Source organism: Phoenix dactylifera, unplaced genomic scaffold, assembly GCF_009389715.1.
Source record: "Phoenix dactylifera cultivar Barhee BC4 unplaced genomic scaffold, palm_55x_up_171113_PBpolish2nd_filt_p 000189F, whole genome shotgun sequence".
Classification (NCBI taxonomy): Eukaryota; Viridiplantae; Streptophyta; class Magnoliopsida; order Arecales; family Arecaceae; genus Phoenix; species Phoenix dactylifera.
Genome location: NW_024067716.1, coordinates 454,744 through 472,257, shown reverse-complemented (window position 1 = coordinate 472,257; position 17,514 = coordinate 454,744). Strand labels below are relative to the sequence as shown.

Genomic DNA, 17,514 nt, shown 5'->3' with positions numbered 1-17,514 from the left:
ATGCATCACGGGAGAAGAGGAATGGGGCGTACGCACGGGATGAGATGCGGAAAGCTTGGCATTCATCGCGTGATCTAGAAATTGCTGGGAGATTGCGGTGGAGGCGACCAATCCAGAATGCTTGGATCACGGAGAAAGGAAGCAGAAGCGGGGGAGCAACGTGGGATCACGGACGGACGTGTGATCGCCTGGGATTTGGGGGAGAATCACGGGCGGATGGAGTGCTGGGCTGCGTTTGAACGGGCGCTTGAACGAAGGCATGGATCCGGGTGAAGAGTTTCGGAGGATCTCCCTTCATTATTTTGTGAAGTGCGGAAGAGGAGCGTTGGGGGCGTTGATCACGGAATGGAACTGGGAGGATGGAGTGCTGGGCTGCAGGTGCGGACGAGTCACGGGATGCAGATACGGGCTGAGAGCTGGAGACGCATTTTGTAGAAGCTAGCACGGGATGACGCTGATGCGGACAGTTGATGGTCTAGTGATGTTTTATTAAATGCAGGTTCGGATGAGGCGTGGACGGCCGGGATTTCATGCATGCATGGCAGCTGAGGAATTTGTTGAGCTCGGGCTGCCGGGCATTGGGCTCAAACCCAATGTTATTGGGTTTCCTGGATTACTTGCACTTAAACACAAATACAACGTTAATTAATTAATTTTATCATTAAAGATTAACTATAATACTAATTAAGATGGTACGACGATTGCACTTTAGTGCTCTCATCACACCTCCCAACTAGCTTATTACTAGTCTCTAGCAATTTAGTGCGAAAATGATAAAATGAGAGTGCAAAAATGTTATTTATTATATAAATATACTAAGATAAATACTCATTTTCGTAGAGCATTACGATTGCACTTAGTACGTGCAACAAGCCGTTAAACCCCTAGGTTACCCTAGTGGACGAGTGTTGTCTCGTGAGGGTTTGCAGTGAAGTTACCCACAAACTTCATCAGTCAGGGATTTCCAATTTTTAACTCGAAATTTGAACAAGTATTACTGTATGAACTTAGAATTGCAAGGACAATAAAGACTTATTGCTATCATATTTAAGCAGACTCTAACTCAAGTTCCATTACTCCCCATCTATCTGCTAACAAGTCAAGAATGTAGTGAGGTGCAAGATAGTATCATATAAATGAGTGGCTTTCACTTACTTCCAACATGATCATTCCAATTTTCAAGACTTTCTAGAGTTAAATGGTAATGAACACTCCAATTTTTTTTTATTATTTATTTTTTTATCAGACTGAATGCTAAGAAGAATGACTTGTGCAATATCTAGCCTTATTAAGCTTTCTAGCTGACCCATGTAGCGAGTGTTAGGCCAATGACTTCCGATCCAGATGGCTTAGGGCACTAGGTGTAGAGACACCCTAACGGGCTTAATAACTCAAGTTAACTAGGCTTCGAGGCCAAATTAGTCACTTAAAGTTTAATCTCAATTATTTTTACCTTTTTACGCGAACACTCGCTGCTTGCTAGGCAAGAGGCTCGGTTACTCAGTGAGAAGACTTAAAATAAACTCACTATTTTATTTTATCCTCTTTTTTTTTTTGATTAGGGTGTTCATCACACATATAACTTTAAATTATCCCGAAGATTAAAAGTATTCATATTAGTTGCAAGTATACATACCCCACTATCATGTGCTTACGTGTAGGTGCTAAATCATCTTGTATTATGTTAGCAGAAGATAGGTGGGACGAAAACTCAAACTAGAACTGCTATCATATTCCTTAACTCAAAGCTATTGTCAAAGCAATTCCTAATTTGTACAGCCAAAAAGATTAGAGTTTGAGTTAAAAATTTGAACTCCTTTTTTTTAAATTTTAATTTTAATTTTTTTTGGCATAAAAGATTAAAAATATTCCCACCCCCATACCTAAATCTAACATTGTCCTCAATGTTAAAGAAAATTTAAAGCAGTAATAGAACAGAGGAGAAGTTACCTGATATGGGTGGGTAAAGTGACAATTGGGGCCAAAAACCTCCAAACATGCATGTTAGTAAATTTTTTTAAAATAATAATTATTTTTTTTATTTTTATTTATTTATTTATTTATTTATTTTTTATAATATTTATATGTTGGGTTGCCTCCCCAGAGCGCTAAGTTTTATGTCTTTAGCCAGACAAAATGTGGATTCATTTTTTTTAACATTATCTAAGAATGATTTTGGAAGAGTCCGAGGAAGAACAGTTAGCTGATGACAATCTATGCTCATGAGGGGAACAGAATTAGGGAGCGCATGCTCGACCCATTCATTGGAATGGGCAAAGCCTCTAAAGGGTCCTTATTATAAGTTTGTAAGAAAGTCTCCTGAACCAGGCTTTCAATCATGTCAACTTCATTGATTTCTTTGTCGTATGGTGGTTGTTTACTTATGTTGAAGACATTAAGCTCGACTTTCATGTTGCCAAAAGATAACTTCAGCATCCTATTTCGACAATTGATCACAGTATTTGCTGTGGCTAAGAAAGGTCTCCCTAAAATTATAGGTGTGTGAATGTCTGGATGTATTACAGGTTCGGTCTCAAGGATAACGAAGTCCACAGGATAGTAAAACTCGTTTACCTTCACTATTACATCCTCTACAATCCCCTTGGGGTACTTCACCGTCCTATCTGCTAAGGAAAGGGTAAGATTTGTGGGCTTTAATTCTTCCAAACCTAACTTTTGGTACACATAGTAGGAAAGTAGGTTCACACTGGCTCCTAAATCTAATAAGGCTCTCTGGATGATCGTCTCTCCTATTTTTATTTCAATGGTGGGGCAACCAGGGTCTTTGAATTTCGGGGCAATCTGTTGTTGAATGAGAGATGAGGCTTGTGCAGCCATAACAGCTTGCCTAGGAATACTGATTTTTCTTTTGACCGTGGTGAGGTCTTTCAAGAATTTTGTATAGGAGGGAATTTGTCTTATGGCATCGAGAAAAGGTATATTTATTTGAATAGTTTTAAAGACTTCCATTATTTCATCAAAGTTAGATTGTTTCTTGGAGTTCTGAAGTCTACTGGAAAAGGGTTCTTATCGGATTCATTTTTATTTTCTTTTTCAGGAAGTTGGACTTTGTTGTCCACTTGTTTGCCAGACCTTAAAGTGGTAATTGCCTGGATTTCATAGGTCGGATTTCCATTAGAATCGATTTGATACTGACCTCTCTGACCTTGATTTTGTTGTCTACTGGGGTTAGGCACTGGTTGACTAGGTAGTTCACATTTCTTCCTATCCCCTAGAGAGTTTGCTATTTGGCTTAGACTAACCTCAAGTTTTGCAATTGCTTGCGCATGGAATTGGTTAGTCTGGGCTTGGGCTGTATTGGTCTGTTGTTGTTGCTTGATAAAATCTTGTTGTTGTTTCATCATATTAGCCATCATGGTTTCTAATTGTGAAGGTTGCTGTGGGATAGGGGCATTATAAGGAGGTACAGATGGAACCAAAGGTTGGTTCATTTGTGATGGACCTATCCTGGGAAAGTTGTTCTGAAAACCTGGTGGACCACCTTGATGCTGAATAGGTTCGTTCTGCTTGTATGAGAAATTTGGGTGGAACTTATTAGCAGGGTGGTAAACTGGGCTAAATGAATTGGAAGTGGGCTTCTTGAAGGCACTATATGAATTTAGAGCATTTGCTTGCTCGGCCTTTATGGTGGGCAGATTAGGGCAGCACTCCACTAGATGTTCCGAACTGTTACACAAGACACATAAACTATGTGACTCGTGATCCACTTTCATGATGGGATTTAACTCTTTATATGAACTAGAGCTAGTGGAAACAGTTAAAGCATCAAACTTTTTACTTAAGTTATTCATTCTAGTCACCAGATTGGACATGACATTTTTGAGATCTGGATCTGCTTTCATTTCATAATTACCTGGTTTTCTAGATCCGAACTCATCTCTATTTACTTCCTCACCATAGCTACTCCAATTTTGGGCATTTTCAGCTAAGTCAACAACTTGGATCACGGAGAAAGGAAGCATAAGCGGGGGAGCAACGTGGGATCACGGACGGACGTGCGATCGCCTGGGATTTGGGGGAGAATCACGGGCGGATGGAGTGCTGGGCTGCGTTTGAACGGGCGCTTGAACGAAGGCATGGATCCGGGTGAAGAGTTTCGGAGGATCTCCCTTCATTATTTTGTGAAGTGCGGAAGAGGAGCGTTGGGGGCGTTGATCACGGAATGGAACTGGGAGGATGGAGTGCTGGGCTGCAGGTGCGGACGAGTCACGGGATGCAGATACGGGCTGAGAGCTGGAGACGCATTTTGTAGAAGCTAGCACGGGATGACGCTGATGCGGACAGTTGATGGTCTAGTGATGTTTTATTAAATACAGGTTCGGATGAGGCGTGGACGGCCGGGATTTCATGCATGCATGGCAGCTGGGGAATTTGTTGAGCTCGGGCTGCCGGGCATTGGGCTCAAACCCAATGTTATTGGGTTTCCTGGATTACTTGCACTTAAACACAAATACAACGTTAATTAATTAATTTATCATTAAAGATTAACTATAATACTAATTAAAATGGTACGACGATTGCACTTTTGTGCTCTCATCAGTTAGCACATGGTATCATGCGTCACTATAGTGCTGTATTGAGCCTCCATACTATACTAGCATGGTAGCAGGTTGGTATAGTGTGCCTCATACTGGATGATATGAGTCAGTACTGAAAACTTTGCTTCAAACCTTTATAGTTATTTATTTGCATGCAATTCATTGATGATTTTGGAAAGAAATTGATAATAGTGCTACAGACATTAATGGTGCTTTTAGCACAATGCAGAAAATGATGATACTGTTGTTGACATTTATTTGCAGAGAAAATAAAGTGTGGTCTAGATCATTCTGTTATTCCTCCCTCACTTTATTAATGTTATATGTTTTGTTGCCAGAGTATCATACCATATCATTAGTGTTTGTTTTCCCTTTTACATTTGATAGGGTGAAGTTGATGATACAGCCATGGATGTCAATTTATCTGGAAACTTTTTACTTGACAAAGTTGTACATCGATATCTTCCGGAGGGCATTCAGCTGATGCCACTTAAAATTGGGGAGATCAATGGAGAGACAAGACTATCTGGTTCCCTTTTAAGACCGTAAGTTTCAATGTCAACAGTATGTAAAATAACTCATGTGGCTGGCATATACATTTTGATGTTGTTATTGTTTGTCTACTCTTATAGTGTTGATTTTCTTACTTTATTGCTTGTCATAATATTTAACATTTACCTTGTTTCTATCATCGAATTCAGGAGATTCGATATAAAGTGGGCTGCTCCAAAAGCTGAAGATTCATTCAGCGATGCACGTGGGGACATTGTTATTTCACATGAGTATATCACTGTCACTTCATCATCAGTTGCCTTTGACTTGCATGCTAAAGTTCAGACATCTTATCTTGATGATTACTGGCTACGCAAAGAAGTCAAAGATGTTAAAGGAGCTGTGCCCTTAGTTGTTGAGGGAGTTGAATTGGATTTACGAATGCTGGAGTTTGAGTTTGCTAGTTTGATTTTATCTGATGCTTTTGATTCACCACGACCTCTGCACTTGAAAGCAACCGGAAAGATCAAATTTCAAGGAAAAGTTGTCAAAACCATAAATTATACTGATGATAGGATATATGGCCATGAGAAGAATATGGTAGATCCATTGATGATGAACAGTGATATAGCAAGACTTGTTGGAGATGTTTCTTTTTCTGGTCTCAAGCTTAATCAACTCCTGTTGGCTCCACAATTGGCAGGTTCACTTTGTATCTCACGTGAGGCGGTGAAGGTAAGATGCTTGAAAACAATGGCTTTTTTCTCCTAAATGGCTTTTGTATCTACCTGAGCTCTTTAGTAAGATTCCTCATGACTTATTCACAGCTATATGCATGTGAACGATGATTCTTTCTCAATGGTTTTTGGATCTAAATATATTACAATTAACAAATAGCATATGCATGAACCGCTGACAAATAGCAATTGGTACCCTTTTCTGTTTGGAGGAGGTTCTAGCTGGAATCCAATTGGGGCTTCAGGTTTTATTATGTTATTGCAGGTCTGATTATGCTGGTGTTTATGATGCTATGTTCCTGTAATGGAAGCTTGTGGAGCTTAAATGCCTGGTGAATTTTTGGTCTTTGTGCCCATGGTGGGCCAAGTGGTCTTTGCTGTAAGCCATCAAGGCTTTGCTAGTAAGAAAAAAAAGAAAAACAAAATGCATAAATACTCTTAACAAAAGGAAGGAAAGGCTGTTACGTAACAAATGAATTCCAGTAACATCATTGCATCTTTAGCATATCTGTGAATAGTCTAGGTTGCATGTTGTTATCAAAGATGTAGATGCCTTCTTGATAAAATAAAATGCAGAAAACAGGTTAACCTGTTAAACTGGTGATTGATATAATAGATAAGGCTATGGTATTGTGGGCAGAAAATCTCTATTTGTGTTAAATTTTTGTTGTGGAATAGTGGAAGTTTAATTACCTGTGCGCATATTTATATTTGGATTCAATTATTTTAGTATTGATTATTTATCAAAAAATCTGTTGGAACAGAAACATTTCTGTAAGGGATTATACTGCTGTTATATTTAATTAGAAAGCTGCTTGGCCTACCATTTTAAGCTGACCTCCTATGGAACTGTCATTTTCCTACAGGATATTTTCCCCTAAGGTTTCTGTACAGTCTACCATGAGTTTTGAGCTTGAGCAAGATTAAAGTTTCTGTTACTCTAAACCAACATGTTAAAATGTAATTTCCATTTTCCACTGTATCACGGTAAAAATAAACACCCGACAGCTGCCTATTTTCCGACCCTGTTTCCTGCATGTTAAACAACCTACTTGTCACGGCACACATGAATGAAGAGCCTTCCTAGGGAATATTTCCTTAGATATATCTAGGTTTTAGTTGAATTTCATCTTAGATAGATTTAACAGTTAATTTGTCTTTGGTTCTGGTTCATTGTTATGCTACTCCTGGAATCTGTTTGAATGCAATGATGATTCCACATAGTAGTCAAGTACAATTACTGTTTGAGTGATGGGATTTGTGCGAATTGAGGATTAAGTGATAATGTTGTTGATAAAAGAGGCCTTCTGACTTGTAAAAGGTTTGGATTTGAATAACTATCTATCTGGGTCTGTTAACAGTATTTTAGGGAAAAAGTCTTTTTTGCATAGTGAATTTACCTTTTAGCAGCAACAAATGTGAAAGAAAGATTCATAGTCCCAGATATAGATTGATAGAATTAAACAATTTTGATTGTTTTATGTCATAAATGCATGAATAATTATGTGGAATGAATAATTCCGTATAGTTTGAAATATATGACTAATTCCGTATCGCCAATTTATTGGATCTTAGAATCTTTGGATTATTATTACATGTCTTGTTATTTCCCTCTCTTTCTTTTCTGAAGACTTATATTTTGCTTGTTTTTCTTCTTGCTTCGTGCGTTAACAGTTGAATGCCACTGGTAGGCCTGATGAGATTTTGTCTGTGGAAGTAATTGGACCATTATGGTTTAGCACAAAAGAGATCATGCAAAACAAAAGACGCCTATCTGTTTCTCTTCAGAAAGGGCAACTAAGGGCTAATATCTGTTATCAACCTCAAAATTCAACTAATCTGGAGGTACCATATTCTTTGCCACAGTCAATATTTGTGTCAGTACATCAAGAATCTTTTAAATGCTTCTACCTAGTTGGTTTTAGCATCCAAACATGCACCTGTTCTGATGTCTTTCTGTGCCTAGGTGCGGAATTTACCACTTGATGAACTGGAGCTTGCATCTCTTCGAGGAACTATCCAGAGGGTAAGTGTTGTTCGACACTGCAATCAATAATCTAAAATCTAATCATCGTAACCTGGAATTCTTTTGTCAAATAATTAGATGTTCTTGAAACCACATTTGTGATATCTGGATGGAGCACAAGTGTAGAAAGAGAAAATCTAGATAGTTCAATGTCTTTTCAGCAGTAGGAGACCGATGTAAGTAGTCCTTAAGCCACAAAGGAAAGCCATTTGACATATTCTTTGGTTGCTTAAACATTTCCTCCTTGCGCTCTCCTGAACCTTGGAAAAAGTTCCGTCTCCCTAGTTGAACTGTCGTGGTCCATGCATGTACTTTAGTCATGATTATGGATTAGTTGTGCTTATGCTGTTTTCCAATTTATGGATTATCTCTGTCTCCGAATTTTGGTATCAGAATCAGTGGTTCGCAAAAAGCACAGAATTTACTTAAGAATGACTTGGAATATTGATCTGGTTACTGATTTAATATATGATGAGTTTCATGGACTTTCATTCAAGGGCATGTAAATGAGATGTTTTTGCTTCTTTATTTTATGAACTTCCTTTGCAACAGCAGTTTAGGCAACTATCGTATAAATGACTTTCCTTTGGTTCACGTAAGTTATTTTTGGAAATTATTTTGTAATGCTGTATATTTCTAAGTTGCTGATCAATATGAATTTCTAACAGAGTTAATTTATCCTTTCAGAAAGAGTAAATATCATGTCATGTCAGTGGGCTTTTTTCCTTCTTGAGCTTTACTATGGTCTATTTCCTTGCAAGAAGTCCTTTATTATGAAGCTTTCATGCAATTTATTTTCTTATAATTTTTTAATCATCTTGATCCTTTTTACATCTAACCATTCTTAATCCAAAGAATACTTGTGTACATGCAGGCAGAGCTCCAGCTTAACTTTCAAAAAAGACGGGGTCATGGATTGTTATCAGTGCTCCGTCCCAAGTTTAGCGGTGTGCTAGGTGAAGCTCTTGATGTGGCTGCTCGATGGAGTGGTGATGTTGTTAGTAACTCTTTTCTCTTGCATGCCTGTGTTTTCCTATTATAATTGAAGGCTAATTTAATTTAGCTCATGAATGAGATTGAGTATATACAAGGGTGGTACTAGGGGGCCATGGTACCCCCTGCACCCCCTCTCCCAACCGCCCCAAAAAACACACAAACACACATTAGTTCCAACCAAAATCAACCTTCCTATGATAAATTTCATTAGTGCAAATAAAGAAAGAGTTTTCTCCTCTAATTAAATCTTATCCTAACATTCCACTATTAACAAGCTCCTAAGATTTCTCCCAAGGTGTCTCTTATGTAACTTTCTTTCTTTCTTGCCAATGTTTTTTTGGGTAGAGTTTCTCTCTATTCTCTAATGTATCTAGGCCCAACTTAATAAGTGGTTTGGTGGTCCCCTATCCTCATCTCTATTCATATTAATATCAGCCCATCTTTTATAAAAGCACCCAATTACTTAGAGTAGTTCTTTCTCCAAGGTACAGAAACTAGAATGCTAAATAAAAGTATACTGAATTTATCAGGTTACATGAAATAGACTTTTAGTTAGATGAGACTTACGGCAAATTGAACCTGTCCATATTTCCTTTCCTGCAAATTCTGATCACATATTTCATCTCCATTGACCGTAAAGTTACCATAATCTTTATAGTGACTGATTTTTTATTAAAATTAAAGTTATTTTATCATATGATGTCAAAGGTAATAGCAAAGAAGAAAACCCAAGTCTCAAACTCTTGCTATTTTTTCTGAAGGGAAAATATCCCGAGTTGTTCGATAAAATCGAACGCCAGGCATGAAAATCAGTTTTAAAATATTTTTATTTATTTTATTTATAACAATTATAAATATTAAATTTAACTTTTATGTAAAATTACCTCAAGCCCGCAGCGGAAGTTGGTCGAGGTAATCTGGATCTGGATCCCTGAAGGTAGCGCTGCGAGGCTTGGATCTGCAAGCCCTCTACTTCGCACGCACGTCAAGCTTCGCAAGAAGGTTGGATGATGTCTTTACTCGTGCAAAACAATCTTTTGCAAAAGGACCCTTGGAAGAAAGAAAATCCAGAAAAAAAGGACCTTCCCTTTTATGTTTTTTTCTTCTCTTTCTTTCTTTCTTCGGTTTCTTTTCTCCCGTTTCTTCACAGCACGCCTGAGAACAGACGCCCGTCTCTTGATCCTGATCACAGAGGGAATGGAAGGGAGGAGAGGACACCGGATCTGTGCCGAACTCCAAACCACCAGAGAGAAAGGACTCCTTCCTCTCTCTTCTTCTTCACAGAATCAAACCTCCCTCTCTGTCTGACAATTTCTTCTCAAGAAAATTCTCTTCCTCTTTTTTCTTCAAGAGGATACGGTGGCCTACAAATAGGCCAACGCTGAGAGGAGTTAAGAGGCGTTATTGGCCGAGCATTAAAGAATTCATTCATGAATGAATTTCATAACGTTTGTTTCAAAAACAAACGGTGGAAAAAAACTAGTAAATCCATGAAAACGTGCCAGATTTCGAAAATCTAAATGAACCGGAATGTAGAAGGTTCAAAACCGAACATTCCGGTCTAGACGGCAAGCCGAACGGAGTCCGGATGGTGGCACGGCGTGGCGTTGAACCAAGGACGGAGAAGACTCTGTTTTGCTCTCAGGCGTTTCTTTTCCATCGCGGCTCACAAGCAGCTCTTAAGGGTCCATGAGCTTAAGGGTCCATGGGTCCACAGGAGCTATTTAAATGGGATTTGGGTCAGCCGGTTCAATTAAATGGGTTAGCCTAATTGGTTCACTTGGTTCTAAACCAAATTGATGGCCCATTTAAATGATTTTTGATCCGGAAAAATTCCACATGAGTCCGACTCATGGGAGATTCAATTGGGTCCAGTTTCGGCTCGATCCAAGTCCGACTTAGATCAGAACAAATACGAAATTAAATTTCAATTAAATCGTGATCGAGCCCAATTACACTAATTGAGACCCAATCAAACCCAATCTCAACAATTGAGTCCTGATCAAGTTCAATTACACTAATTGAAACTTGATTGACCCGAAATACAGATTTAATTAGTTGTTTATCCATGAAATTTAGCATGTACCTCATGTTCTGTGCTAGCTGAACATAGACAGAACCAAATTCTAAATGACCCACCAATTAATTCTTAATTAAATTGGGTCAAGACCTTCCTACTTAGCTTGACTAATGTGCGTGACTCCGATAGGTTCGAACACTAAGCCGGTAGTACATGGACTACTTCCTGCACTAATCGAGGTGACCATCTAGCAATGATACCCGACGTCTGGATAGGTCGAATATGCAGAGCAACATTCAAGAACCTAAACGTATGGTTATTGCATAATTCATCCCTATGACTATCGATGCTCAAGATGACCTCGGAGTGGACTGTCGAACTCTGGGTTTGGTCATCCATAGTGTATTTCAATTAATCAAATCAAGTGACCTATCACTTGGTTTACTCTGGCCAAGGTTTTACTGAATTGAAATACAGCGAGACATCAACTCCTATAATCTGGAGCGGTCAATCCCATCTTGACTCAAATACAGACTTCGCGAGTACTTGACTGCACCCATCATCCTTCCGATCCCTGAATTAGAAATTAAGGTCGTCCAGTACCTAAGTACAGTGAGTTGCTTGCAAGTCACCGTGACAGTCTCAGGTCTAAGGGGTACTTGTGCCCATATGCTTTGCGAGCTAACTCCCGACAGTGGAGTGCTACGCAGGTGAGTCACTGTTCAGTGACGATGTACTCCTACATCTCACCTGTATGCCATACAGTGTCTCCACACTCCTTGGTTTAAGAGGACAACTAATTAAATGGCACACAACAACCTATACTTGATATAGCTATTGTCCAATTGACAGCTCATCATTTGGTCGCGAACTGGTTTAAGGACTAAATGATAAAACCTCCTTTATCCACTAAATTAGTCCTAAGGACTTCATCACATGAGTTCAATTTGAAGATGTATCACTTGTGATGAATAGAAAAAAGCCAGAATAAATTTTTATTCATTTTAATAAAACATATACATAATTCAATTTCTTACAATTAAAAAAATTGGTTTTGGGACACAATTCCCAACATTTTCTTCCCGCTTATAGCAAAGAGTCAAATATAATTCTTTTCATACCTTGTTGTATACTTCTAATTGTTAATTCAACTCCATGATACTATACACTAATCAATTGTTTAATTTTTTAACTCAATTGTATGATTGCAGAAGCAAATATGGGAAGGAAAAATTTAAGTTTCAGATTATTTTGGTGCCCAAAAATATTAAAGTTGAAGCTACCTATTTTATTGTTCTCCATTCCCCTTTTGTTATTAAATGTAATAATATGGTACATTGATTAAAACATTTTAATCTTATTGGTTATGTCATAGAGTTTCAAAATGTTCATTTACTTATCTTTTATTGATTTTATAGAGTTGCACACGTGTAATATACTTTATTTGATGTCATATTTTCACATGCTACTTATATGTGCATTATTTACTTCTTTCAATATTAGACTAGTGATTTTAACTATTTGTATGCCCCCATATATCTTTTAGATACTTGTACGAAAGGTTGCCAGAAAAACTTAACTATCACCAATGATTTTTTTAAAATGATCAATTATATAATTTTTGTTTGAGTAAAATAAATCATTGCCTCCCGTCGAAATGGGAAAATCCTGGGTCTGCCCGAGTCTATGAGCCTAAATATTAAATACTATTATATGTTCACTTCCTTCTCTGTAAATATTATAGTATAACTTTCTCTTTAAAAGTAAATAGAAAAGCATCCACTGTTATCCAACTGGATTTCTTTTCTCCTTGGAGAGAATTCTGTATCTTCTGAAATTTGAGCCCATAGCACAGAAGTAATATATCATCAAGCTTGTGAGCATCAGGGTTTTTTCAGATATTATTATAGTACTCAGGAATTTCTTTATCAACCTTTGACACTTGTGGGAGAGAATGAGTTTTTTGGGTAGACATGAAAGAGTAAGTATGATTGGGTAGGTATTTCGAGAGTCAGCAGAGTTGCAAGGGGTTCTCTTTGATGATGTGGGTTTTTGTGGGCTTTGTTTTTTGATTTGAAGTTTGTTTTTTTCTTTATACTTTATTTCTATTATTCAACCAACTCATTAACATGTTCTCTTTTTATCAAAAACTTTGATGTTTATTCTTTAGCTATAATTATTATACTAGCTTGTGTTTGACACCAGTACAACACTGAATTGTTTCACTGAGAATCCTGGCTTATATATTACTGGGGTTGCATTTTTATCTCTCAGATCACCATTGAAAAAACTATTCTAAAGCAAGCTAGTAGCCGATATGAACTTCAGGGGGAGTATGTATTGCCCAGAACACGTGATAGATATCCTGCTATTAAAGAGGGAGATGGCTTGTTTAAAAAAGCAATGGCTGGGCATTTTGGCAAGGTAATTTCTTCAATGGGAAGATGGCGAATGAGGCTAGAAGTTCCTGGTGCTGAAGTTGCTGAGATGCTTCCCCTGGCAAGGCTTCTTTCCCGAAGTACTGATCCTGCCGTTCGTTCTAGATCTAAGGTAATGTTTTGCTTCTCAAATATGTTGACTTAATTACCATGTTGTCTATTATTAATTAATATTATGTAGCTTATATAAAGACTAACCTTTTTGAAAATGATTGTGCCAAATGCTGACTTGAAGCCCTGCTGCAACCAATCCGATAGACAATAGCTGTGCACTTGGAATTGAAGTCTCTTTGATAGCAAACCTAATGCAATAAAAAATGTTGGGTTTGCTGATTCATTATTTGATGCAACTTACACATTTCATGGTATTTTTTGAGATTATGCACTTGTTTGGTACCATTTTCGAGACAACTCAGAACTATAGTGATCTCCTTCCACTACAAGCAAAGTTAACCTTAAATGAGATGTTTTTGCTTCTTTATTTTATGAACTTCCTTTGCAACAGCAGTTTAGGCAACTATCGTATAAATGACTTTCCTTTGGTTCATGTAAGTTATTTTTGGAAATTATTTTGTAATGCTGTATATTTCTAAGTTGTTTATCAATATGAATTTCTAACAGAGTTAATTTATCCTTTCAGAAAGAGTAAATATCATGTCATGTCAGTGGGCTTTTTTCCTTCTTGAGCTTTACTATGGTCTATTTCCTTGCAAGAAGTCCTTTATTATGAAGCTTTCATGCAATTTATTTTCTTAAAATTTTTTAATCATCTTGATCCTTTTTACATCTAGCCATTAGCTGTGCACTTGGAATTGAAGTCTCTTTGATAGCAAACCTAATGCAATAAAAAATGTTGGGTTTGCTGATTCATTATTTGATGCAACTTACCCATTTCATGGTATTTTTTGACATTATGCACTTGTTTGGTACCATTTTCGAGACAACTCAGAACTATAGTGATCTCCTTCCACTACAAGCAAAGTTAACCTTGAAAACTCATGTTGAATCGTTCCCTTTCTTTAGTTTGCTATGAAAAACAACTTTGTTCAACTATTGAGTCACCTTAGAGCATGGAGCTAGGTTTAATATCAGATTGGTGCAACCAAAAGTAAGACAAGAATTACAAAATATGCCAAATTTTAAAGTTTCAATAAATTCATCAAATGCCCTGAATTTGTTGCAGTTTACTGAGATGTAGGTGAAGTTTCAAAAACCCTTAATTATGTAATATGGACCATTCATTTTTTGATTAGCATAGTTATCCCCTACACAAAACAAGCTTTATATGCAATGAAAATAACTTTTATGAAGCTGGGAGGTGTTGAACTTGCGAAGAAGATAGGAGAATGAAGAGGATGATGATAGAACTAGCCGGCCTTGGCTCTTCCTTCCTCTCCCTTTCCCTCCCTCCCTCCCTTGCTCGCTTTCTCTTTTCCTCTCTTTCCTTCTCCTTCTTCCCCTCCGCCGACTTTTATTTCGTTTTGGTCGCCGGCTGCATATGCCCAAAGCCCATGCATTTGACGCACTTGCGGGGGTTGGAGGTGGTAGTGTTGGAATGACTGGATTTGGCTTCCTTGTCCTTCATAGATGGCCAGGAGGAGCTTGCTTTTGTGGATGGCGATGTCTTCAATGTGAAACTGTCCTGGCTGGATGCACCACCTCTATACCTTGAGAAGCGTGAGCTAGTTCCCTTAGTTGCTGCTTCTCAACTTTCAATGCCAATTGGATCATGTCATTCAATATTCGATAAGATCGGAGCTGGACACCTTGTTCGATATCAGGCTTTAATCCACTAATATATTGTGTGATCCTTTGCTCTTCGGGTTCTTTGATATCTCATGTCATGAGGAGTTGTTTGAATTCCATCATGTACTTTTCTATGGTCATGTCACATTGCTGAAGGTTGTGGAGCTTAAGAAACTTATCTTCATGGTGATCTTCACGAAGGAACTTATGCTTGAGTTCACAATGTACTTTGTCGTACATCTTGATCATACCACGTCCTTCATGCTTATGTTGTCATTTTAGATTTTCCCACAAGATTGATGCATATTTTTTTAGCTTGATGGCAACTAACTCGATACGTCGGTCATTGGAGGCTTTGTTAAGCTCAAAGACTCATTCAACAGTGTGAAGTCAATCAACGAACTCGTCGGGTTGCATTCGGCCCTTAAAGTCAGGATGTCTATTTTGATGTTGAGGTCGAGATGGTTGCGATGGGTTCTTTGTTGGCATAGGCGATGTATTTCTTCTTCACTCAGTGACGAGTCTCTTCTGTTGTAGAAAGGATTGAGATCTTCAACTTCTTCATGCTCGCTTTCATTATTGAAGGGCTCTCTATTAGAGTCATGATTGAAACTTTGACAATATCGGCATTTCTGTTGCCTTTGATGTTGCCGAAGCTGCTGATTTTCTTGTTGTAATTATTCAAGCTGGTGGTGTAGTTCATAATGTTCAGTATCGTGCAAATTTTGCTCACGTTCTACACGCTCTTTGACGTTGCGACGGCGTGGAGGTATCTTGAAATCGTGCTCTGATACCATTTGAAGGCGGGAGGTGTTGAACTCGTGAAGAAGATAGGAGAACGAAGAGGATGCTGATAGAGCCGATAGTGGTGAGGTAGAAACCCCATTACAACATGTATGACACGAGAGGCTGGAGACTAAACGGCTGCACCAGCGAATTCACATGCTGAATAGTTTTTAACAAAGGTGGGTGGTTGTTGGAGGAGGCGGGGTAGCAGGTTTCTGTTTTCCAAGGCTAAATCACCACCTTGGCCGGCTACTGCAGGGATATAGCTCTCACATAGTCACTCACAAACCCTAAGGGTCCACCAAAAGGGAGGAGGGAGAGAATTGAGAGAAGAATAAGGGAAGAACAATTCCCAAAGTAAAATTTCACTACTCAATAAACTCAAGGATGATTATAATAGGAGCCTCAATAGGGTATCTGTAAGTAGTACATGGAGAACCCTTTTCTTCTCGTTTTCGATGTGGGATTCCTAATCTTATTATAACTCGATTAACTCGAATGATTAACTTCCTAATAAGCATCAAAATTTCTCAAAAGAAAAGTTTACTACTCTAAAGTTTGCTAACATAAAATTTCGTAAATAGCTAACCGGTGCCAATGTGGGATGGCATCCAATGTGGGACTCAAACCCACCGATATGAGACTCAAACACACACACTCACTAGGTCAACCGTAGACGCTCCTGCATCATTTTATATCTCAGTTTCCGTCTTGACAATTTTAAGAACTAGAAGGGTCGATTAAATAACTATTATGATTTTAACATGGGCACGTTTGTCATTTATAACAAACTATAGTTCTGAATTTGCATATGTCTTTGGAATGTCTCTGCAGGACCTTTTTATTCAGAGCTTGCAATCCATTGGGTTTTATGCTGAAAGCCTTGATGATCAGCTGAAGGTATCTTGCTGAACTCATTAATGTTTTTGCAAGATATTGTCATTTGAGGAGAAAAATTAGTGCTTTAATCTCTTAAGGTTTCAATATTGAGGGTCAGCATTAGATTTATATATAGCTCTTGGTATAAGACCTTAGTTTCATATGTTTTTCGTGTAACAAATCGCTCTCATATATATTGAAAGATTAATGAAGCTTTCTGACATTGCAGGCAATACAACGATATTATAATTGGGCAGATGAGAGTATTCTTGAAGATATTAGTCTTCCTGCTTTAGCTGAACTTAAAGGTCATTGGTATGGGTCTCTTGATGCTAGCGGAGGAGGCAATGGGGATACAATGGTGAGCATCACTGGACGTAACTTTAGATGTGTAACTAGGATCTCGCACATGCATGCATGTGTTTTTTAGAAAAGAATACATGTGAAGGGATGGGTTTTACCCTTGACCTTGTGGTTTTACAGTCATATGCTGTCCAACTGGAAAAGCTAAAGTGGGGAAGCACATGATTGTAACATGCAGAAGGGTATTTTGGGAACTGAAATTTGGAGGCATATGAAGTGGAGCCTTATGAATGAACAGAGACACTGGGGTGTTTCAATTTAATGGTAGAACAGTAGATTTAGGAAAATTCGAAATGCCTGTTCTGATTAGTGATTCAAATTTTTACAAAGAACTCATTATTGAAGGTTAAGATTGCCTGAATAATTCTAGATTCATCATTTGAAGTGTTAGATTAATTCGTTTCGTGCGGATTGGTTTTTGTTCAGACAATCTTCATTAATCTACATAGCATGTTGATGATTTTTGCTTTTG

At 38.1% G+C, this 17,514-nt stretch overlaps 1 protein-coding gene across 2 annotated transcripts in view; it reads left to right on the top strand.

Annotated features, from left to right (window-relative positions):
• LOC103697147 (protein SUBSTANDARD STARCH GRAIN 4, chloroplastic) overlaps positions 1 to 17,514 on the top strand; it is a 68,597-nt gene that overhangs the window by 28,850 nt on the left and 22,233 nt on the right. For both annotated transcript variants that reach the window (XM_039117186.1, XM_039117187.1), the window contains 8 exons: positions 4,947 to 5,104; positions 5,261 to 5,786; positions 7,463 to 7,633; positions 7,755 to 7,814; positions 8,689 to 8,811; positions 13,105 to 13,380; positions 16,635 to 16,700; positions 16,909 to 17,040. In XM_039117186.1, coding sequence (XP_038973114.1) covers positions 4,947 to 5,104; positions 5,261 to 5,786; positions 7,463 to 7,633; positions 7,755 to 7,814; positions 8,689 to 8,811; positions 13,105 to 13,380; positions 16,635 to 16,700; positions 16,909 to 17,040 — 1,512 coding nt within the window. The remainder of the gene's footprint in view (positions 1 to 4,946; positions 5,105 to 5,260; positions 5,787 to 7,462; positions 7,634 to 7,754; positions 7,815 to 8,688; positions 8,812 to 13,104; positions 13,381 to 16,634; positions 16,701 to 16,908; positions 17,041 to 17,514) is intronic.